A 25,068-nucleotide genomic window follows, 5' to 3' on the forward strand; every position below is an offset into this window, starting at 1 on the left:
TCACTTAAAGGATACCCTAATAATTTATAGTTAAACTCAACGTTTTACACCAACAAAATTGATGGGAAGAAGTAAAATCAGAGTTTTTCAAACTTAAAGGTAGAGAATTTTTGCTTGCATTAAAGTTTAGGTGGTGAATGCTCATGCAGTCAATATATTTTAGTAAGATGACAGAGACACAAATAAAAAATAAATTACTTGGACAAGCTTTTATTACATTGTAAAAATAATATATTATCATATGATTAAATATTATTTTATTTTTAATTTAAAATTATCTAATCATATGATGATATATAATTTATATACCAAAAATATATACGTATAGTTTTGTTACATTGATAAAATGAAAACTTTAAGGGTAAATTCATAAATTAGAAACTGATTAGGGGAATTGTTATTACATGATATGTCAAGGGGGAAAGTGCAAATAAACTCCATTGGTGACGACAAACGCCATCTCTTCAATTTGTTCTCTCTCTTGGCATCTACGATAAAACTTTATTTTTAAACATGGAAATTATAAGTATCGGCTTTTGTTATATTAATATATAATTTATGGGTGAAATTAATATCATAAAGTCAATTGTAGTTGGTAATATTATTGGTCAATTTTAATCGTCTGATTAATATAAAAAAAAAAATGCTACATTCATTTTTAAATGTTTCATATAAATAAATTTATTTGAAATTTCAATTAGACTTGTATTGTGTGTCTCGAGCAACATAGAAAAAAGACTTTGTTATGAATTTAATGTGTTTCTTCCTAATCAATTAAGTTCACTTCAATGGTTTTGCAAAATAGTTAATTGAAAATTCAAGAGTAGACATTGTAAGTTATTATAATTTTTTAAAGATAGATAAATTTTTAACCCTAATCATATCCCCTGATTTCGCTTTCTTCCAATCTAATTGATAATTATAGGGAGGACAACAATGGCAAATAGGGATAGAGGGATCAAATATTCTAATTTTCATCCTTAGAAGGGAAACATTTACCCATCCCCTTTTGTTCATGATATAAGAATAACAATGAATTATCATCTTTTCCCTATAAGGAAATTTTTTTTTTCCTTTCTTTTCCTCATTCTTATTAGAAAAATAATAAAATGTTTGATATATTTCTATTAATTCAAAACTTGTAAAAATATTTTAATATATAAAGATTCAAAAGATATATAGGAAAATGGACAACCCGGGAGAGGAGAGATTTAAAAGGAGATGAATTAAAAATATATCTATCATTATCTCTGATTACATATATTTTAATTATCCATATTCTCGCCCCTTGTTTCTGTCTTTTTTGAACAATCATCTCTAAATTTGCGGAGGCATAGCCCAAGGATTTGATTTGATTTGACCATTCGAATTACTATCACTGGATAATTCCAAGTAGCATTGTAATTTTCCTCCAATAGTAAAATGTCGAAAAACATGGTGGGGTTGGTAGTAGAGTGAACAGAATCTTCCTCTATGTAAGAGCCGCAAGATTGAATTAGTATCACCATCACATGCTTAGCCCATGATTCATATGGCATGTAAGTCATAGGTTAAACATACAACTTGGAGTATCACGTCATTGCCAATCTTGGAATAATAAAATAAAATCTTTGGTCTTCATTGACAAATCGTAACTCCTAATCCCTCCCCCAAATAAAAATATTCAAAACAACACATCAGCAGCAGCAGCAATTCTAAACTTTTTGCCGAGGCAAAGCCATTACTGTTTCATGATTTGAGACGGTTGGCTGCCGTTGCGACACAACGCAAGCACCAATTAAGAAATTTCCGTGATAAATTACAGTGTCATCATCGTGATTTGAGCAAGTACCGAATACACCCACAAAGTTGATGGATACTAATGTATTAATTAAAATAAAAACATGTATATGGAGGTGTCAAATAAATGGAATTGACCTATAACTTAAACATTTTAACACATTTTGCCTTAGTTTTACATGGAAAAAAGCGAATCATGCTAGACCTACGAGTTTAACTAATTGTGAGATAAGATCTTCATACTGATCTAACATGACTTGATATTATTGAACTAATTTTTTTATTAATTTTTTTGAATGGATCGACCATAATTAAAAAATTAAAAAAATATTTTTTTGGGTTGGCCTATAAAAGGCCTTTGGCCAACCCATTAAAGATTTATGAGGGCACGATCAAAAGTCACTAAGTCAAGTCTCGAGTCTTGAGTTTTGTCAAACCAGTCCAACACAAAAGCCTACCAAGTGATAGGCCTTGGGTATGGCTCGACATGTGGGTTTGGTGAGCCACACAGGTCCATTGCCACATCTATGGTTGTATTTGATATCCAAAAATATAATTTTTCTTATATTTGACAACTCATTGGATGAATTGTTGCTTTTCATAAACATTTGGGTGCGTTTAGTTTTCTACAAAATAGTGGAAGGTAATTAATAAACCCATGTCTCCTTCATCAGGATAATCTAATTAATTAATCTCTTTCAAATCTCATTATTTAATCGCTAATTGAAGCGGTTTTGATTTATTGTAAGTCAATTAAATTGACTTTTCTTTTAGGGTTTGGTGGTATACATATCTATCATACAAAATTTTGGGTAATAAAAAAAGGGGGGATAACTACTCTATCCATAAAACTGAAGACTTAGCAGCAGAAGAAAGCAACACCCAATTGGCCAATGTGACACATATGCCTTTGTCCTCATTGGCATGGCCACAAATTGTAGTTAGTAAAGGCAAGCAACACCCAATTGGCCAATGTGACACATGTGCCTTTGTCTTCATTGACATGGCCACAAATTGTGGTTAGTAAAGGCAAAATATTAAACTAATTAAATTTGCAATAAAATTAACTTACAAAAGTGATAAATACGGTTATTAAGATGCTACATGTTAAAAGTAAAAGCAAATGAATTAATTTAAAATTTTAACTTTAAAATTAAGGCCAAAGGATTTATTCTCACCCAAAATTTATTATAGTCTCAAATTAGTATACGTTAACTATTAAAACTCCAAACATCCACCCGTAGCAATTAATATTATATATTTTCTAATCAGATTTAGAAAACTTATAATTTTCTTACATGATTAAACTTGAAATATTAGTATCTAACTTATTGTCTTGTAATGAAATAAGCTCCACTAATGAGAAGTTAGATAAATTTGACAAAGATAAATTAGCTTCTTTTTGTCAAAAGATGAATGAATCATTTTAACTTGAACTAATGAATGACTTTGATTGGGAGAGAAGTTTGGCTGCTGAGAAAATTTGAAAGGAAAGTGAGAGAGAAGTTTGTGGTTTGGAGGGGGAGATTTAGATTGAAAGAAATTCCAGTAAGGATTGAGAAATTTCTTTCAATCTCATTAAGATTGAGGTTGAAAGAAATTCAAATTGGGATCAAGAAATTTTTTTTTCCAGTCTCAATTTAATTTCTATTGGGATTTAGATTGACAATAAACAGTAGAGGAGGAAGGGTGGAGTAGTGATGGGAGAGAGATTGAGATTGATGGTAAAGACATGAAGGAAAAGATATAAAAACATAACAAAAATAAAAATAAATAGAAAAAAAGAGGAAACTTTTATCGTCAATGTTGACGAAAAAAATTATGCGAAGGTTAAAAATTTATTGTTTTTCGATTTTAAGAGCAACAACTTGTAGTATTTATTTGGAAATATTATAAATATTTTTTGTTTAAGAGCAACAACTCGAACTGATAGTTGGAAATATTATAAATAATTTTTATGAATATTATAGTATTTATTTAACTCACAAAATACAATTGGCTATAGGCAAGCTAAGAATTGGGTCTTAGCATTAGTTTTTTAAACTTCTGGGAAAAAAAGTTATCCCCCCAAACATTAAGGGCCTTGTGAGAAACCTAAAAGAATGCATGCCTCAGAGTCAGGCTTTAATTAAAAATTAACTGAAAATAACGACAGTTTAATGCAATTAATTACATCTAAATATAAAAAATAAAAATAAAATTAATATTACCATAGGTTGGAGCAGGCCCTGTACCATCTGGTTTAATTGGACTGCTGCCAAATTAGGCCCGTTAGGCTACAGCCTACAATTTTGTTCGTGTCAAACACTACTCTTTATAGATTTAGTCTTAGCATCCAAATTTCCTACGCAAAATTAATTCATTTATCTAATTTGATGTGATATTATATAATAAAGTTTAAAAATACGAATATAATGTGATGAATGTCTCTCAAAATAGTACTATATACATGTGACAATATTGTCTTTGGATTGAAATTTGTTACATTATTGACCTTAATTCAACTTATTAATTTTTAGGCTATGAAAATTATAAGAGAAATATCATGCGTATCCACTTTGAATATACAAATAGATACACATTTATGTGTGTCATCATGTGATTAAGTATTACTTTATTTTTAATTCAAAATCACTCAATCATATAATAACACACATTAAATATATATATATATATATATATATATATATATATATATATATATATATATATACACACACTAAGTGGGTGTACGCATAGTTTTATTGAAATTAGAAATATATGTCAAAAAGCAATTAAGGGCTAAGGCAAAACCTTCTATAATCAAGTCAAATCAAATTAATACCGAGATTTTATTATATTGAATAATATTATCAAGTGATATTTACGAGAGTAGTATTATATACATAAATAATAATATATTATTATATAATATGATAGTTTTAAATTAGAGATAAAAAAATATTTAATCACATGATATCATGTCATTGTTTATATACAAAAATTATGCATAGTATTTGTGCACATAGTTTTATTGTATTTTTAGATAATAAAACTATACGTACTTACTTTTATTATACAAATTAGAAGATATTTATATGTGTTATTACGTTATTAGATGATTTTAAATTAAAGATAAAATAACATGTAATCACATGATGACACATATAAGTATATACCCATTTATATATTCAAAATAGATATGCATAGATAATTAACATGTAATTAGCCTACCTAATTTATGGAGGTGTCAAACCCATTTAATTTTTTTACATTACCCTACCTAATTTTTTAACATGCAATTAAATATTAATTAAAATAAGTAAATGTGCAAGTATAGAGAATTAACAATTTCCCTTTTATTATTATTAATGTTTTTTTTTTTGGGAAAAGAAAAATAGATGATGTATTGAATAGTTGTATGAAATTGAAAAGATATATTTATATTTTAGGATTAATTATTGTGAAAAAGTAGGTGAAAAATAGTGATGGGGGGTGAATTGAAAAATATAGGAAGTTGGTTCTGATTGGTTGTTGCAATCAAACTAAAAGAAAAATTTGACAAATATTAAAAACTTGGATGGATTTAGAAAATTAAGTAATTAAAGTCATTAACAACTCTAATTACAAGACAGATTTGATGTCATTTTACACCTGTTTTAATAATTAATTCCTCAACATGACTAAATCCTAACGCACCCAAATTTATCAATTTTTAGAAGAAGTTTAAAAAATGAAATTTAGAATTGTAATGTGATTGGCTAGTGATTTATTAACTTAGTATTAATCTCATAAGGACAACTAAAATTAGTCTAAATATTTTGTTTAAAGAGTAAATTTTAAATGGGGAGTTTATTTTATGATATGAAAATAAATTTAAAATTTACCATACTATAAAAATATGAATAATTTATTTTTCCAATATTTTTCAATTCGAAATATACATTTAATTGAATATTCAAGTGAATACTTTTGTTACATGCTAATTGGCTTAATATTCATCATTGTGGTTTAGACCCAATCTCATAATTTATTTTTAATGTTCAGCATTTTGATAATTCAATCAAGAATTAGTAGATAATTATCGATAATTATTCTAATTATTAACACAAAGCATGTATTAAGGGTGTATTTGATTTGTATAATCTTTTATTACTAAAAAATAAAATATTGCTTTAAAAAATATTACTAAAAGACTATGGGGCATAAATCATTATTGTGTTTGATAAAATTGGGTAAAATTTAGTAGGTATAAATAATTATAGTATTTGATTGAAGGTAATAAAAATATTATTTTACTTAAATATTCTTGGGTATAATTATTTTAAAATATTCTTCCGTTACTTATTGTCCTAAAAAATGTATGAGTAAAAATATAATTATAACAAAATTATGATAATATTAGTAATTTTTTAACACTGAAGGTAGAGATAATAATCATATTACTTCCTATATTACCTATCACAACACTATTGATAATAAAATATTATCGAAATATTTTGTTACTGATAAACCAAACAAAATAATGTTAATAATAAAAGATAAATTACCAAGGTAATTTTTTATTTCAACAAACCAAACAACCCCAAAGAGGATTAGTGGATGAATCAAATAATCATATATTGAAAGATACGTAATATTGCATATATAATCTTATTCATATAACTTAATACAATAACATTTGATATGTGATTTTAATTAAAGTGAGAAAAAAATAAACAATTATATTACCTAATCATAAATTGTCATATCAGTTTGTACAGATAAATTTGTAAAATTTGTTTGTTATGATAGTTTTATTCTTAGAGGACATGGTAAGTATGCATTAATCCAAAAGAAATGTGTGAGCTATAATTGCTTTATATCCATGAGCTTTTATCAAAACAACAAAGAAAATGTTGAATATAGAGAAGCAACAGTACAACTCCATCACTGAAAATTCAGCCATCACACAACAAAGTTTATCCTGCACATTAGGAAGAAATTAATTAAATGCAGAGAATTATTTATATTTAGATGTTCAAATTTATTTGTTGAAGAACTTACAGTATCTTTGGATCTTCCACAGCTGGTTGTTTCCATGGTTCCATTGCCAGAGCACAATGTTGGTGCCGTCCTGAATACCTTTGTCGCCGTTAAGAGCATCAACGTTCAGGCGAATGTTATTGACCATTCTGATTGTTCTGTAGCCTTCTCCGAAATCCTTGCTCATCGACCACAGCACAGATTCGTCATAGGTATCTGGATTATAAGGCACCAGCTGCACCTGCGCACCATTTTTTCATTTTCTCGTAAAATATATAAGAATGAAAATTGAAGGTGACATGGGGGGATCAATGATTGAGAAAAAAAAAAAAAAAAACTTTCGTGAAATTCTCACATGTTGCCGGTCTCCCTTGGCGTGCTTCATGGCGAGATTGGTAGCTTTGTTAATGAGAGAAAAGCCTGGGAAGCCTTCTTCATCTTTCCTGTTACGGCCGAACCTGTCATCTTTGTACCAATGCTATAAAAAAAACACCAAAACAGAGCCATTGTTAATTACATTTATGGATTGCATGCAAGCTGGATTAGGGCAATCTTTAGGATAATAATAAAATTATGTATACCTACTTTGTGTGCTCAAATAGGTATATACTTAATGTGTATAATCAAGTAATTTGATAATTTTGAATTAAAGATAAAATGATATTCAATTATATAGTAATATATCATATGTATACTTATTTATGTACTTAAAAATATGTACATATAACTTATTGATATAGTAATAACTTTGACCTTGATCTGAATGATACTAGTTTTATGATGACATATAATTTTATTATTATAAAATTTGTTATCGTTTTATTAATTATTCGTGGGTCTTAAAAGGGCACAGAAGAACTCTTGAATAAAAATGGAATAGAGATGTAACTTCAGTTTCTTAAGATATGATAAGATTATTCGGCACAAGAGGAAGGGTTCATCTATATCATCCTAACTTTGTTACGATTTTTCTTTTTTAATTTTTCAAAATAACGCATTTCTCCTACCCATATTGAATAAATTTTTTTTTTTTGTGTAAATTGGTTCGAATCCGTAGTTAATACAATTTATACGAGCATGACAATTGAATCCAAAATTTCCCATCAAACAATTATGTAGGATAAAAAAATGTTACCTGCTCATCTTCTCTTGCGTCAGATGGTGTAAGAACCAGAACGTTATTATACTTAACAGCGAGTGAAAAATTAGGGTCAGTCTTGCAGAAGATCCTATAAGTTTTACCGCCGTGGCTGTGATCATCTTTATCGGAGTCGTGCCAATGACCTCTTGCTGCATGAGCATCAGGTTGATAAAAAGTATCATGATGAGTATGTGAATGGTTGTGATCCATTGTTGTGGGTATACGTTAATTCTGGAGACTATGTTTGCAGCCTGGATGATGTGGAAAGTGTTTGATGATTGTTATTATATAGGGATGGCTAATGTTGCAAGATTTTAGGAGTTCAAGATGATAGAGGTAGAATCGGAACAAGTAGTGGATATTAGTCAGAATGTCATCTTGTAAGAAAATTTACTTGTCTCAGAATTCACAAGTGGCAACTTTTGAGTGTATTCAGCAGCCAACTGACTATTTCTCTCTTAATCTAGTGAAGGAATTTTCCATTTTGTTTCAGGTTTCTCTACAACAATCTGACTAAAATTTATAGCAAATCAAGCTCATATGCATTATATAGGGTAGCATTTGTACTTGCCGTCTGCAGAGAAGTTTCCATGGTAGAAAGTTCAGTGCAATAGATGTTCATGGATGTTGAGTGCTTTAACTATGTTATTATATGCTTGTATCGGAGTCTAGATCTCAATGAAGTAATGGGAAGATGATCTAAAGATTCAAGAAAATCACAATTGTCAAGCACAATATTTTGAAGTTGGAAGAACATTTGAGTCAGCTTTCTGTTGTGTCAACATTATTTATATGTTTTTAAGAAGATAAAAAAATCTTTCGCCTGAACCAAGAAACATGAAATACAGATTAAAAATTTTCTTAAAATGGGTTAATATTAATTATAATGTTGGCTTAATAAAAGTAGATAATTAATAATTTAATAACAATTTATAAAAAAAATAGTGATAAACTTAATACACTTAATAAATTATTATTTGGATAAATAGTTTAATTTGAGCTTTAGAGCTATTGAATCTTTGATAGAGAATTTCAATAATCTCCTATATTTTGGTTAGACCCTTTCTCTGAAACTCTAATATAATAAATTTACTTATTGAAAGTCATTATTTAGAGATGTTTCAGGCGAGGAAGACCAATCACTACATCCAAGCAATTTTCGGGTGATTTTCATGAGTTTTACAGATTCAAAATTATGGTTCATTCAAGTTTTCTATAAAATATAGTATGACAAATAATAGGTTATGGAATTTTAAATATTCAATTTCAATTTTAGGGTTTTGATTTGAGAAATCAAATCTTAGAATTAAGGTCTATTAATCCCACATTAGGTCTTATTTTATCACTGTCCGCTGATGAAGCATCCCACCTCTTGATCACCTATTAATGTTCCTGTCTTTGTTAGCAATCTATCAAATTGCACCTAGTATTCATACATTGTGCTAGTCTGCTTGAGTTTGCAGAGGTCTACAAAAGCATTATGATTTAAAGAAGTCCCAGACTTGTGTGAAAGCTCCTCCTTCATGTCTTCCCACGATAGGTCCCTCTTTAGCTAGTGGTGTTGTTGAGACCACAATTGCTTATCACAAAGGCCTGATAGGACTTTTGCAACCCCTTTCCATCCCCACACAAGTATGGGCAAACGTTTCTATGATTTCATATACGAGTTACCGGCTTCAAAAGGAAAAACTGTTTTTCTGTTGGTAGTGGATTGTCTATCGAAGTATACTCACTTTGCCCACCTGTCTCATCCTTACACTGCCACAGCAATCGCTCAAGTGTTCTTTGAACATATTTTCAAATTACATGTTACGTTTTAATCCATTGTCTGTGACCAAAACCCTCCTTTTACAAGTACATTTTGGTCTGAGTTACTCCAGTTACAAGGGACTCATTTCAACTTCAGCTTTGTCTACCACCCTCAAACATTCAGACAAATTGAAGTAGTAGTTAATTGCACGATAGAAATGTACCTCTGTTATTTTGTCGAGCGAAAGGCAAAAAGAATGGTCCAAGTAGATTTCTTGGGCAGAATACTGTTACAATACGAGTGTACATTTATCAACTCAAGTCACTCCAATCGAGATAGTCTATGGAAGACCCCTACCAAATCTCCTCTCTTATGTCCCAAAAACTGCCAAAGTTCAAGCTGTAGAGGACTCACTAATTCAATGCAATATTGTCCTCAGAGAGATTAGCATTGTCTCAATGAACCCCAAAATCAAATGAAGTAAATCTACGATTGTCGACATGCGGATCGTGAATTTTAAGAATGAGACTTGGTTTATATATGATATAGGCAGTAGACATATAATTAGATGGTTTCTTTTTTATGGATTAAAGATATGTGCCATTTTCGTTTCCATGAGATGGCACTGAGTTAAAATTTTGAGTTCAACTTATAATCTAATCTATGTTCCTTTCTAGCCTCAAGGGCACTTGAAATCTGATGCAGGATTGGTGTGGATGGTAAATGTGGTAAAATGTATGTCTCAATGGCTGCAGGGCGATGAGATAACAGACTGGGAAATTCCTAATGCCAATCTCCTTATGAAACCTATTCCAGACCAGGATAAGTGATTTTTTTCTGACTTCTAGGTATCTTATCCAGGATGTACAAGTGCCCTGAAGTTTCATTCCCCAACAATTTCTTATTCATCAAGTACTGTTGTTCTATTGCACTTTTATTCATAAACTTGCTCTTCATTTGTTTTTTCACTGGAGATGCCCAGAGTCCACTAGGCAGCAATCAAAGGGGGAGTCTAATCAAATTTTGCCAATTCTTCTTTTTTTCTTTCCAGTTTGATATGAAATTTTTTAAAACCAATTAATGGTACATACCCCTAATTATAATAATGTCTCTATTTCTTAGTAAACATGATGGTCCAGTGCCAAATTCCAGTATATAAAGTAGCTTCCTGACTTTCACAATTATATTACGCTTTCTCTTTCGGGCATCTCAAATTCAATTCACTCTTTTAATTTGAAGTTAAACATTAATTATACTAAAAATATATAGAAAAAAATGGAAAGAAATTTAACTTCTTTATTGACATAATAAATCAATAAAATAACAAAACTGTGTACTTGAAAGCTTAATAGCCACAAAATTGAATGAAATTACCTAGTATCTTTTTTCACAAATAAAGGTTATGAAATATTTTATCAAAATTAAAAAATTACCTTACAAATAAATTACTTATAAGATGTATAAATAATTATTATATTTGATAAAATTTGATAGATATAAATAATTATTATATTTAATTAGAGGTAATAAATTATTTTATTTAAATATCTTTGACTATAATTATTCTAAAATATTTTTTATATTACCTGTTATAATAATTGAAATGAGATTATTTTTATCCTTAAAAAATTAATAAAAAAATATAATTATAATAAAATTAAGATACCTTTAATAATTTTTTAATTCTAAAATAAAAGTAATAATCAGATTATTACTTATATTATATGTTATATCACTATTGGTAATAAAATATTATTATAATATTTTATTATTAACAAACTAAATAAGATAATATAAATAATAAAAAATAAATTATTAAGATAATATTCATTTACCGATAACCCGTCATTCCCTAAATGTACTATATTATTTGTCAAGTCATTTTTAACATTAATGTTATTTCACATCATTTAATAAAAAAGTGAATTCATACACCCAAGTCCTACATTAGTTTCTCGTTACAAGACAAATTTTCTGTAGATTGTTATTTGGGTTTTCCTCTGATTACCTCTGTAAACCACCCTCCCATTTTAATATCATTTATCACTTCAAGTTCAACCTAATATAAAATAAAATCAAAGATTAACCTTTGAAGTTTGATCTCCAATGGTTAGGGCAGGCAAGGTTGAAGATGAAGCCGAATCTGGCCTTTCAAAATCATGGATACTATGATTTAAACTAAAACTATGATGTTATCAGACAATACAAACCAATCTTTCACATTGTTGGCACCGAATACTGCTTTAATTAATTTTTCTTGTAAAACTAAGGTAGACTCTATACTCTAATTCATCCTTATCGAAATTTTGAAGTAACGAACAAATTTTATTGAGTAAAATCTCAAATAAGTTAATAATTTAATCTTAAAATATCATCGAGAGAAACTTGAACTCATACTTTTATGTTTGGTATTTCACTTTTTTATCATTAACGCTATCCCTCGAAGGTTAATGGACTAAATTAATTATTAGTAGTAATAAAACAATGTACATAACTTTTGTGCAAACCTTTGTATACAAATAACAATATATCATTATATGATTATGTATTATTTTATTTTTAATTTTTAATTATTCAGTCACATGATGACACGTTATTATTTGAGTATCAAATTATACATAGAAGTTGTGTACACAACATTACCCCTAGAGTAATGCTAAATGCATTACTTGCTTAGCAAAAATATATATATATACAATTTTGTACATAAATAATAATATATCATTATGTGATTGATTAATTTTAAATTACTGATAAAATAACATTTAATTATATGATGATATATCATTATTTATGTATAAAATCGTATACATTATTTATTCACATAATTTTATCGATTAATTATTGCTTGCATGCGTTGATACATATCTAGTATCTACAAATTAAATCAATAAAGTTGTAGCTTTCAAAAACAGATAAAAGATAAATGAAATAAGTCTGGTCAGTCTTTATCTTATTTTTTTTCTAAAGCATGTTGCACCAACTGCAGGCTCCGAAAGTCCACTCACTAGAAGACTTAAAGGCAGGATCAGGTTCATGCACGCCATACACCGAACTCTACATTTTAGTGGGAAATTCAAATGTCATTTTAATGTTTATCAGGCCCTTGGTTTTTCTTTTAAAAAAAAACCGCCCACTGAAAAGGGAGAGCTAATTTTACTCTAACTAATATATCTAAAGATAAAATTTATCTAATTTTCTTAATTTCATAATATATAAATTTCATCAAAAGATAGTGGTTTTCCAACAAATTTTGACCACACATGAAGAGATTTCCTCTTGTAGTAAGTATTAAACTTTATTTTATAATAAAGGATAAGGTAAGGACAATCAGTTTCTTTTTCTTCTAGTAAAAGGATTGATTAGCATAATTAACTCAAAAGTTTAATTTTAAAATATTATCGAAATATATTTTTATTTTCTTGTTTAAAATCTTTCTCTTTTGGGATTTAAACTATCCGTTCGTGATAAGTTGAATCAATTTTAATGGATAAAATACAAACTAAATATCAACTGTAACATAGGTGTTGAACAAGCTAATCATGTATCTTTCTTTGCGTCTACAACAAGAAAGGTGTTGCTATTACAATTGAAGTAAAATCCAAATAGAGAGTCAAATCAAATTTTACATACTTTGACCCATGATCAATCTGACATTTTTTCCATTGCTTTCTTTGGTTTCCAGCATATATCAATGCTTGCTTTTATTAATGAATAAGATCTTTTGCATAACAATAATTAAAAGTTTTCGAAGAATATGCCTTGGATTATATGAATGTGATCTGCCAGTTCAGTCTAGCCCTTGCTATTATTCCTTGCATAAAAATCATGCACGTATACATGAATATTATTGATTCCCTTATCAATTATTCATTTTTTGAAATTTGGGTTCTTTATTTCTGGTATCATCTTCAACTTTCCAAAGGGTATCTCCTTTTCTGTATACCATAAATGTTAAGCAGTTCAATGCATCTTTGTTACTTTGCATGCATCATCTTCATCCAAAAGCCCAAAGCAATAAGCTACCTTGCCCAACTTACTCTTTAATTATTGTTCCTCTTCTTCGTCTCTATCCTTTGTTACTGCTTCAAGTTTTAGCGACTCTAAAGAGGACAAGTGATTCAAAAATGACCATAACTTGGACTTTTGACCAGTTAAAGTAGTTTTTATTTGTGTTCTGTTTTATGCGGGGTTCCATCTGATTGATTAGTCTGCATGATCTGTGCTGTTACATATGTATATTTCTAAAAAATGGAGTATATTTTGCATATTAACTTATATTATCTAGCTAGGCTAGCTCAATGTGCTGTGTTATCTTGCTTAATCTTGCTATCTGTGAAGCAGTCAATTGTGCCAGTTTTTGTAATATATTCTTATCTTCTAATGACATGATCGTCCCAACTAATGAAAACTTGAAAACAAACTAAAAAAAGAATATTCCCATTATCATTTTCAATCCTTACAGCATGTACCATGACTCACTCAATGATCTAAGAGATTATAGTGTGAACACAGGAACTGATAATCAATAATACCAAAGATTTATTTTACATGAACTAAATGAAATTGATTCAATCTTAATATTATAGGATCTACTACAAAGTATAAAATATTAAATTAAATTTTTTAGTATTTTAAGAATATCTAAAATATGTAATTTGGGAATTTGAATCCGTAAAGTTGTCGAAATTACTTACATAATTAGAATGACTGTCTTCCACTCTTTAAAATCTTCTTGAATGATAATTTTTAGTGGGTAAAATTAGATTATATTGATTTCAAAGTGAAAATCTAATCAATATATAAGAGATTATTAAACCCTTATTAAGAGTTTAATAAACCGTAAAACTCACATTTGTGTTGTCTATTTAGAATATTATAACCGTTAAGTGTATTAAATTTATTTTTATTGATAACTTAAGTTCATATATATAAATTATCATTAAACTATTTAATTATCCTATTTTACTAAATCAAAATTATAATTAATGTTTTCTAGCATCAGTAAATTTTCCAACATAATCACCAACAGGGAAGGATAAGAACAGCACTCCTATATGGACACAGACAAGAAATTTTTTCAGTAAAATCTAATTAACAAAAGACGAAAATTATTTTATATTGAGAGGCATGAACACTGCGTGCTCGAAAACCATTGGATGAGAATGAGAACAAAGGCCAAAGTCTGGTCGGCAACCATCGACTTTACATAACTTATCCAAGTTGACTTGTGTAATGGCTTTGAGTTGAGTTTCAACATGACACAATGATAGAATTAAGCTCTTGTCTTGACATGATAAGAGAAATTAGTAAATGCTGAAGTGATTTAGGTTTTGAATATGTAATCATGGTAAAGGAAGGAAAATGATTTGATTTGAAGCCACATAGTAAGTCCAGAGTGTGAATTTCATCTCCCAATTTCAACCATGATATATTTGTTTACAAAATAATACCATATGATTGTTTATCAACTCCCTTGGTGCATTTTTTTTAAAACCAACTTTTTGACTTTATAATGATATCTTCTTCTGGTACAAGAAGTTCAATGTTTCTAATCCAACTTTGTCATTTTCCAACACAAAAATTGAAAAAAAAAAAAAAAAAAAAAGAAGAAGAAGAAAAGTCACATATAAATGTGTACACTTCTTCACCCAGGCCTTGGCTAGCTCAGCATTGGGTGATTTTAATATTCTTTCCTTTTAGATGATTTTTTTCCTTTTTTTTGGGTCTCACTTTTTAGGTTCTTTCACTTATCCTTGAAACTGAAGATGTGGGCTCAAAATTAATTGCTGATTGAAGAATGTCTGGAGTAGGAAGTTGTTCTGAGGATCAGTTTGATCAGTTGTATTAGTGAAACTGCAAGAATTGATGAACTTCTTTGATGGGTGCAACAAATTATCATCCATGTTTGAATGAGCGCGCTTCAGCTTGTTCTCCAGGTTGGGGGGTGAAGAGTTCAGTGGAGGCAGCTTTTGAATGATGTAGCCATTGGTGTTGCCGCCGCTGTTGATTCCGTTGTTGAAAACCGGCTGCTCGAGAATCCCAGAAGTGAACAGAGGATTGGATTCGATTCCTGTTTGAGTCTCAGAGAGAAAATTACTCAGCATTGAGTAATCCATGGCGTCTAGTAAGTTGGAGAATGAAGAAGACTTCTGAGACCTCAAGGTGTTGTGGTTTGGGGGGCTTTTAAGGATCGGTTCTTGCAAAAATTCTTCTTCAAGATCATCACTTGCTGCTGAATTTGATGTTGGCGAAGAGACGTGGGACTTTCGATAGATCCGGCAAAGAACCCAATCATCTAACTGTAACAAAGAAACAATACTAGTCAATCATCTTTGTTTTTTCATTTGCATAGTACAATTATGGTGCTCACCCTCATGGAACTGTCTCTAGATTTCATTGGTTTGTTGTTATTCAAGCCATTGGGGCTATCCGCAAGGCGATATTCATGCATGATCCAATTAGTCTTGACACCCTTTGGAGGCCTTCCCTTGTAAAACACAAGAGCCTTCTTCACACCAATGTTTTCCTGAGCTCCTCCTCCTCCTGGTGCCACTGACGAGGTCAGAATGATCTTGTCGGTGCCTGTCGCCTTCCAATACCCGGATGCCGCCGCCCTGTTCGGCCTAGCTCCATTCGGGTATTTTCGATCTCGAGGACTGAAAAAATACCACTCTTTCTCTCCAAAGGCGGCTTTAGCTGAACAAAAACAAAACACAACAAGCAACAACCAGTCACACAACTTGCACACAAACAAGAAGTCAAAATAAAGTTCATTTAACATAATACTATTAGAAAGGTGAAAGAACAAGAAGAGAAAAATAGAAAACCTGGTAAATCCCAAGGATCAAACTTATATATATCAACATCAGCGATGATGGAAACAGGGAAAGGAATAGAAGCCACCTTCTTCTTAAGGTAATGAAGAATGAGCTCTTCATCAGTTGGGTGGAACCTAAACCCTGGTGGCAAGGTTGATTGTGGGTGGTTTTTTATGTAAACCATGTTAAAAACAAACTATTGACTAGCTATAAGAGTAACAAGTACAAAGAAAGCAGTGCAAAAACAATTAAACAAAGAGGCAATTGAAAGAGAAAGAGAGCGAAGAATTGAAATTTTTGCGATAGGCGGATGGAAGGGGGTTATAAGGATGTGGGATTTTGTCATGTAGTGAAAAGAAAAAAGGATTAGGCCAAAGAAGAAAGAAGAAATCGGTTGCATAATGAGACCCCACAAATGCCAGCTTCTGTGATGTTATTGGCGCTTTAGAAATAGAAAGATGGCGGCTCATCCAAGAATGAGGTTTCATTTTCTGACATCACATTCTGCAGATCACAACTTGACACGTATCCTCCAAGATTTTTGTCCTTATTCTGCCCAACTCAAACCCCTTATTATGCCAGTCCCCCTCATCTTGCCGTGAATGTGTGTTCCTCTTGACTACTTCATCAATTTTCTATTGCAGAGATGGGCCCTTTTACAGCAATGAGCCGAGCTGGAACTCAAAGATGAAGATGAATATAGTGATGGAATAACTTTAGATAATGATTTTGGCTCAAGGGTGTTTTTTTCCCCCCCAATTTGTGAGTACTTTTGTGGGTCAAATTTTGGAAAATAAACAAAAAGTATAAAATAATATTTTCTAATAACAAAAAATGTTACTTAAACCAATCAATCTCTTCAAGAAGGGAAACGTAAAACCTTAACTCCAAACACTTAATTTAAAATTATATTTTTTATACATAATAATATCTTTATTGTTATTCAAATTATCCTTTTGGGTTCATTGATTCTACTTAACCCATATCAAAACTATTTTTTTTATTTTTATATATTATATAATTTTTATTAAGATTATTATAAATTTGGGATTGAATCCAAAATCAATCAAATGATTTATTACGTAATCTCTGATGTAATAATTATTAATTTGTTGTAAGATAAAAATATTAAAATATTGATTGATTGATTGATTGAGATGTGAAATGCAGATTCAAAGAGTTTGTGTGTTGTTGACCATATGATCAATGATGACCACTATAATTCATGGTGGTCCATCTACTAATTCATAGCCCTTATTAATTTTGATTACCTAATTCATTTTTAAGTAATAATATTATCATCATAATTGGGTTTTGGTTGAAGAAAAACTAACTTATAAATATTGAATTTCAATGCAAATTACAACCCAAATACCTTTTTCAAACAGAAAAATCACACTCGAAATAAATAAAATTTTAAATATAATAATCTATTTTATAATTATTATATCAGATAAATAAAATATTTAATCTTAAAATATTATAAAAAATTTAAATTCATTTTTTTTTGCATTTTTAAGGGACCCAAATATCTTTTTCTTAGGAAAAAAAAAAACATTTCAATTTCTTAGTCAAATAAATAACATGGTGGTTAATTTCAAAATTCAAATCCATCAATTTAGGTAGATTTGATCAATTCTAAAAATAAAAAAATAGATATTAATATTTTTTAATTTAGGAAGAATCTGGAATATTATTATAATAACACAAAATTACAAAGGAGATAGATGGCACTTACATGAGAGCTAAAAAAGTCGTAGAAGCGTGGCAGACACACGTGCCATTGTTTAAGACTTAAAACGCTTTGAGAAAATATTGCCATGTCCAACGTCGCTATCAACACATTTCTTTTTTAATTCTAACAACAAAGAAAAAAAGGATTGTCAATGTTTGAACAGTTTTCTAGTCACACGTGTGATGGAAACGACAGAGATTTCGTGCCTTTTCATTAAAGTCATACAAAAATATACCTAACAAGAATCTCTCAGAACACTAATTTCAAAGTCTAAACAAGAAAATTTTGCTGATTACAACAAGCTATGACTCATTCATTCCAACCGTATGTGTATGCGTATGCTAGCTATGTTGTTGTTATACATACGGTATATTTACGTAGAAAATTTGATAAAATAATTTGTCAGATACGTATACACATGTTCTATATTATATACTTAGTTAATCACATGTCAAAATTCTACAATTTGCTCTCTGTAAGCACTCAATCTTGATTGTAAATTTTAGTTGCCTAATAGTACTTTGCTTCTTGATGCAGGTCAGAAGCCGAGCTTTGACTATGCACCAATACATAAAGAATAAAATTATATATATAAATAATTTATTTATTTATACAAACTGATATAATAACTTGTGATTTGATTACTTCAAAATCACTTTATCAAATGTTATCACCTCAGTTTGTATATACAAGTTTATATAATTTATTCGTATATGTAGTATTACTCATACATTAAATATTAGAACAATACTATACGTACTTATTTTCAATACACACTTATATGTGTCATCATATGATTGAGTGTTATTTTATCTTTAATTTAAAATTATATAATTATATGATAATACATATAAATATGTATCTATTCATATCTTCAAAGTGAGAATGCATACATTGTTTAAGGTAAGAAATGTGGGAAAGGAATTGAAATTGAACGCCTATAATAAGACAATGAGCAAAGAAATTAAAAAATCCCTAAATCTAGGAAGACTTGCTCTATAAGAATAGGAAATGGTGAAGTGGTGAATTTGGGCAAAAGGAAGAGAATGAGACAAAGCCGATTGCAGATAGGTTTTGGAAGCAATATGCTAAAGAATAAAAGTAACAGGAAACAAAAAAAAGTTCAGGATTATCCATGACTCCATAAGACTTCAATATTTGTTCTTCAAAGATGCTTTAAATTGGGTGATGAGTTCAACGTTACATTTGTTTTTGCAAAGAATAAGATCCCTCAAAGATGCTTTAATCTTACGTCATGTGTGATGTAAAATAAGTACCTGGAGTCCAATCTTTCTTTGCTTCACTTCCTCCACTTTTTCAATAACCAGGTAACTTGTTTGGCTGAAACTCAAATACCCACATCCCAATAAGCAATATAATTAATAAAGTAGCCCATAATTTTGTCTCAGTTCCATTTTCTCACCTTACAGATAAATATCAAAGAAATCCATAGTCAAGCCAATAAAGGGTGTTCATGCGGTGAGGCCAAGTTTAAATGGTCAAAAGCATCTCTCCACTTAGTTGTGAGAACCTTGACTTTTGATCTAGCAGTAGAATTACGCTGCAAGACCAGCTAAAAAGGTAGAAATGGAAATGAATAATCACATGGTTAGCTTCTCAGATTCAAAGCCAAGCACAAGATTCTTACCTCAACACGGTTCTGGGCAGCTTCAAGTTCTCATCAAGACAAACGTGCAACTAGTCACTACATCAGGTTGTTAAGGGAAGAATTTGACTGAACATGGGATCATAATCCAGACGAAAAATGTTAAACGTGGTCAAAGGTATGGCTAGGATGTAAAAAATATGCAATAGCTTAGTTTCTAAGTGCAAAAAAGTCTTGATTGTGACCCCTGTAGTTTTCCATGTGTGGTTTACCTAATCTAAAGGCTAGTACTTATCTATTCAAATAGTAATACACTAAATTTCCCATTCAAGATTTCACATTACTGATATAGGCCTAACTAAAGAACTGTTTCAGAAACTGAGGTGCTAATGGGTTTTCTCAACCACTAAGAAAAAGATTAAATATACTTAAACAATATATATTGCAGACACAGCATCAGTTTTGAGTGTTTCTTAAATACTAAATGAAAAGATGGTACACTTTTATTTCTCGTCTTCTCTGTTAAAAAGCCTAAATCTGAAAAGTTTAAGATGATAAGCAATAGCCGAAGTATTAAACTATAACACATCTCATTACATGCCTGATCAAATATTAATTTAATAGATTTGTCTCATGAATCCAAACACAAAAAGTACACACACAAGTTAACAAAAAAACACACATATATTGCCTATATGCTTTATACCATAATTTAATTAATGAAATGGAAGGACTTTAGTACATTACCTTTGGGTCAAGTTGGCAGTGATACCATTTTGAGAAACCATTTAATCCTAAAACTTGAGCTTGTAGAAAAATCCCAACAATGATATTTAACTGTTACCAAACTATAGTCTGCAAATATACTCTATTTTAAACTCCCTTAGAATGCGTATGTAACTAAAACCGAAAACACTTAGGACCAAAGGAAAAACAATGTAAACTGAAATTTAGAGATAAATGTACATAGAGTCTTTTCTGAAACGGTGTACTTACAGAGGATGACATACAGACATGCAACATTGCAACAAAGAATTCCTCACTGTAATGCCACATGATCTCAAACAGGTTAAATTAGCATTATGTCTGAACCGCAATCTAAATGGTAGCATAACTATGTCAATTAAGACATTTCAGATCCTGATTTCTGTAAAAGTTCATAACTACAATCATTTTTCAATGTGTCAACCCATCCACACTCAGACTTCAGCTGCAGAAAGTTAACAACACAACAGGAACCAAAGAATGGTTCCAGAACCAATTCAAATTCACTTCTCATTGTAGAAATCAAACAAACTAAAATAAGGAAATCAACCTCAAGCCACCTCACACAGAGCAATATTGAATGGAAATGCAAATCTGTTTTCCTGTCCTACAAAACTGAACATTCAGTTCCACTGATACACGCATAAAACCTCCTACAAATAACAAATTTCTAAAATTGAGCCTGTATGGTTTTACTTGGTTTTACAGACCATTGTTATATGGCTAACAATCTGGTAAATTGCAGAAAGGATCATCTAATGCAAATATAAAAGTTTACAAAAAGAAATAGACCCTTATGTAATCACCCTGATTTTATAACTACCAACATAATCTACAAATTATTTTGTCATAAATTTAGTAGTTTTCTTTTCGCAAGAAATGCAGAGATTTCTATTTAAATATGCTTCAAGTCACAGTTTAAGGTTTTCATGCATTTCTGCAGTTTCTAATATTGTCAATTGTGCTACATTAAATATTATTGTTTCTAAGTCAATAATAGTTCAATAGAAAAAAACGAAATTCAATAAATTGCACCGGAAGACAAATATTATCCTACCAACCCTCAGGGCTGAGTTGAATGGTATGATTCTTGCTTTCCAATTAAAAAGTTGAAGACTAATCTCCTTGGAACCATCTATCCGAGATATCATATCATGGTTGTTCTGAAAGTTAAAGGTTGTAGGATCTTGCAGTAATCCTACTTTCAAATCTGGTGCACAGGCCAAAGGTTTCTAGGTTATACACTGACAAAGGAAAAACCTACCGCCATCCCACTACGAACTAAACTTAACATTACTTATATTAATTCCACAAGTCTTTAAAGAAAACTGTAGCAAGCTATAGTCTACACTAGTTTGGCAGTCTAACTCAATCACTGCTCAAAGCTTAAATACCACAGAAATGTAAGAAAAGCTTATTAACTTGCATACTCCGTCTACTTTCTTTTGCTAGGTGCACGGTTAATCACCACATCCCCACTCTATCCCAACAGAGTCAAAACCATCAGCCTTTATTTCAAGAGCTCCAAAAGAAACCATAAACAGGTGCAGGTGAAAAAAACCATGCACACTTCTAGTTTCTGATACGTATCAACAGTATCATAATCAGCAGACAAGTAAGATAAATGACAGAACATCTCATTGTATGGCAATAGAGTATGTGAATGTAAACATAAATATGCAACCTTCATGTGGCAACACTTCGAACTTCAGCATATCTGGGCCAAGTTGATCTATAAATTGAAGACAGCTGGTTATTTATGATGAATTTTAGCACCAATAACAGTAAGAAAAAAAGCATCTTGATTTTACAATGTATAGGGTCACTCACCTCTATTATGTTCATAAGGAAACTCATAGAGAATTTCAGTAATAATCAAATTCATACACAAAACACATACCATGACAATTTATTATTACTTAATTCTAGTGCTCCCAGAAAGAAAATCCACGCTCCCTCACAACTCTTCTAGTCTCAGGTCTTCGAAGAAAATTTCTGTCCTCGTCAGATCTCCTGTAGGTTATTCCCATATGTTTACCTGACTGAAGATTATTAGCTTTGAACTCTGCCACCTGACGCTCAGCAAACTGCTTATTGGACAACCAATCCTGAATCATCTCATCAGTTTTAGGTTCTGGCAAAAACTGTTTTCCCTTCATCTCTACATAATACTTGTGTGCTTCCTCCAGCTTTCCATTCAAAAAGAGGCCATGTATCAGCACAACGTATGAACTACGATCATGACCAATTCCACTATCACTCATCTCATCCCACACCTTAAAGACATTGTCAAACTGGCACCATCGAGAAAACTTTCTAATTAACATGATATAAGTATCATTATCTGGTTGGCAGCCCATCTTTCTCATACTTTCAAGAAGCTCAAACACTTCTTCTCCTGTCCTCAATATACGCAAGAAGGCATGGTAAGTCTGAATTGTGGGTTTGAGACCCCGCTGCAACATATCATCAAGGACCTCCCTAGCTTCATTAATTTTTCGTGCTTTACAGAGAGGTTTGATCAATGAGTTATAGGTGACAACGTTTGGAGCTATACCCTTCTCTTCCATAGTTTTCATGAGATTAATTGCCTCTCTCACAAACCTAACTTTTGCCAAAGCATGAATGACCGCATTGTAAACCTTTCTATCTGGTTCAATCCCCCATTTTTTCATTTGATCAAAAAGCCTGAGCACCTTATGAAGGTTATTTACTTTCGAGTAGCAAGACATGATACTTGAGAATGACACAACATCATAATAAATGCCTCTCCTACTCATTTCCCTCCAAACTCTGTCTGCTTCTCGTGGACTACCAATGATATTACACCATCCATTAAGTATAATATTAAAACTCTTGGCATTCAATGGGAACACCTCCTTGTTACAAAACATCAAATGCTCAGCTTCCTGCACATTCTTGTACCGACAAAGACCTGATAAAAGACTTTGGAAATCATCCATATCCACATCAAATTTAAACTTTTTATAAGCATAGAAAGCATTTATGGCCCGCCCGACATCATGCACAGCACAATATCTCCTAATCATGATCAATAGAGTCTGCTTTGTCACAAAAGAAGGACCGTTCCTTCCCCCTCTCATCTCATCAATCAATGCCCATGCTGTATCAAACTTCCTCATTTTGCCAAGAATAGATATCATTGCATTATATTGGCGTGTAGAGTGTGCATAACCTGGCTGCTTTCCAGCCCATAGAAAGAAAGTAAATGCTGCTTCCCAATCATTTCGAACCTGAGAAAGAACCTCCACCACCAACTCTGATGACATCCTAATACTGCATTGCTCAATCTTGGCTTTCATTTCAGAGCATTTATCACCAAATTCACGTAATATATCAACAAGGGATTTCACATCTTTGACTACACTTTCATCACTAATATTCAGTTGTCTATTATCAGTTACATCAATAACCTCTTTATCATCATAATCATGACAATTATCAGTTTCGCTATCACTCTCATCAAGGTCCTTTTCTTCTAATTTGGATATGTTCGGTGGAATTGGGGTTTTGAGATTCGAAGTGGAGAAACAAGAGAACTGCAATGCAAACCTAAAATCATTGACAGGCTTGAACAAAGTTGTTTCATTGATGGGGTTGGTGTATTGGAACGATTTTATATATGCAGAACTTAAATGGGTGCAAACACGAAACACGACACATGATAAGTTTGATCTTATTACTCTGATTCCTTGCATTTCCAGCAATTCAATCAGCAGAGATAAATACTATACAATGCAACCGAAAACAACCAAATAAATAGCACGAGATTCTTTAACTTTTCTTAAACAAAAATACGAGCAGAAACTATTTGAGAAAAAGACTGAATGAAAAGAACAAGATCAAATAAGCTTTATATGAAACTTACTGGGTTTATCAGGTGGGAAAAATGATAAGTCTTAATTTGATCCTCGTGTGTTTTAACATGGAGAAGTTAGCTCGAAACAGATTGAACACTCAATAACAGTCAAGTAAAAGCCTGGCAGCATGCATTTATGTACAAGTGCAGTGAGTTTTGAGCACTGGGCGTTTATCCTGTGGTTGAGTCAATTATAACCGTCAGATCATATCGGAGCTTCTGATGGTGATGCAAATTGATTGATTTTAAACTAAATATAAATTTTACGCAAGGATTTTAAATTATAATATCCAACTCCATAAAATTGTATTTATTTAATAATTTAACAAAACTACTTAAATATATATATAGATATAAAAATTACCCAAATAAGTAAACAAAGTGCTTACAATATGATTTTATTATACAAATAGAGATGATATTTTTATATGCAAAATTAGGTTTTTGTTCCGTTCTTCTCTATTTAAGGAGGAGATTACTAAGTAAAGATAGAAACGAGAATAACTAAAACTCTCATAATCATAAATGAGACGAGAACGATGATAAATATATTATCAATGCATCTCCTTCTCCATATGCCCCTTTCT

The 25,068-nt window shown here is 30.8% G+C and overlaps 2 protein-coding genes and 1 long non-coding RNA gene across 3 annotated transcripts; all 3 read right to left on the minus strand.

Annotated features, from left to right (window-relative positions):
* Nucleotides 1–6,613: 6,613 nt before the first annotated feature.
* LOC123220026 lies at nucleotides 6,614–7,259 on the minus strand. Its single transcript, XR_006502971.1, has 3 exons — nucleotides 7,139–7,259; nucleotides 6,805–7,024; nucleotides 6,614–6,724 (listed from the first exon to the last, which is right to left on the minus strand). It is a non-coding gene; the product is annotated as an uncharacterized LOC123220026 (long non-coding RNA).
* Nucleotides 7,260–15,134: 7,875 nt separating this feature from the next.
* LOC123220557 (NAC transcription factor 47) lies at nucleotides 15,135–16,814 on the minus strand. Its single transcript, XM_044642811.1, has 3 exons — nucleotides 16,505–16,814; nucleotides 16,048–16,373; nucleotides 15,135–15,976 (listed from the first exon to the last, which is right to left on the minus strand). The coding sequence occupies exons 1-3, from the start codon at nucleotides 16,677–16,679 to the stop codon at nucleotides 15,425–15,427; spliced, it is 1,053 nt and encodes a 350-aa protein (XP_044498746.1). The 5' UTR covers nucleotides 16,680–16,814; the 3' UTR covers nucleotides 15,135–15,424.
* Nucleotides 16,815–22,328: 5,514 nt separating this feature from the next.
* On the minus strand, nucleotides 22,329–24,714 carry LOC123220556 (pentatricopeptide repeat-containing protein At5g15010, mitochondrial-like). Its single transcript, XM_044642810.1, has one exon. The coding sequence runs from the start codon at nucleotides 24,318–24,320 to the stop codon at nucleotides 22,527–22,529; it is 1,794 nt and encodes a 597-aa protein (XP_044498745.1). The 5' UTR covers nucleotides 24,321–24,714; the 3' UTR covers nucleotides 22,329–22,526.
* Nucleotides 24,715–25,068: the final 354 nt, after the last annotated feature.

The sequence above is a fragment of the Mangifera indica genome, chromosome 7 (assembly GCF_011075055.1).
Source record: "Mangifera indica cultivar Alphonso chromosome 7, CATAS_Mindica_2.1, whole genome shotgun sequence".
NCBI lineage: Eukaryota > Viridiplantae > Streptophyta > Magnoliopsida > Sapindales > Anacardiaceae > Mangifera > Mangifera indica.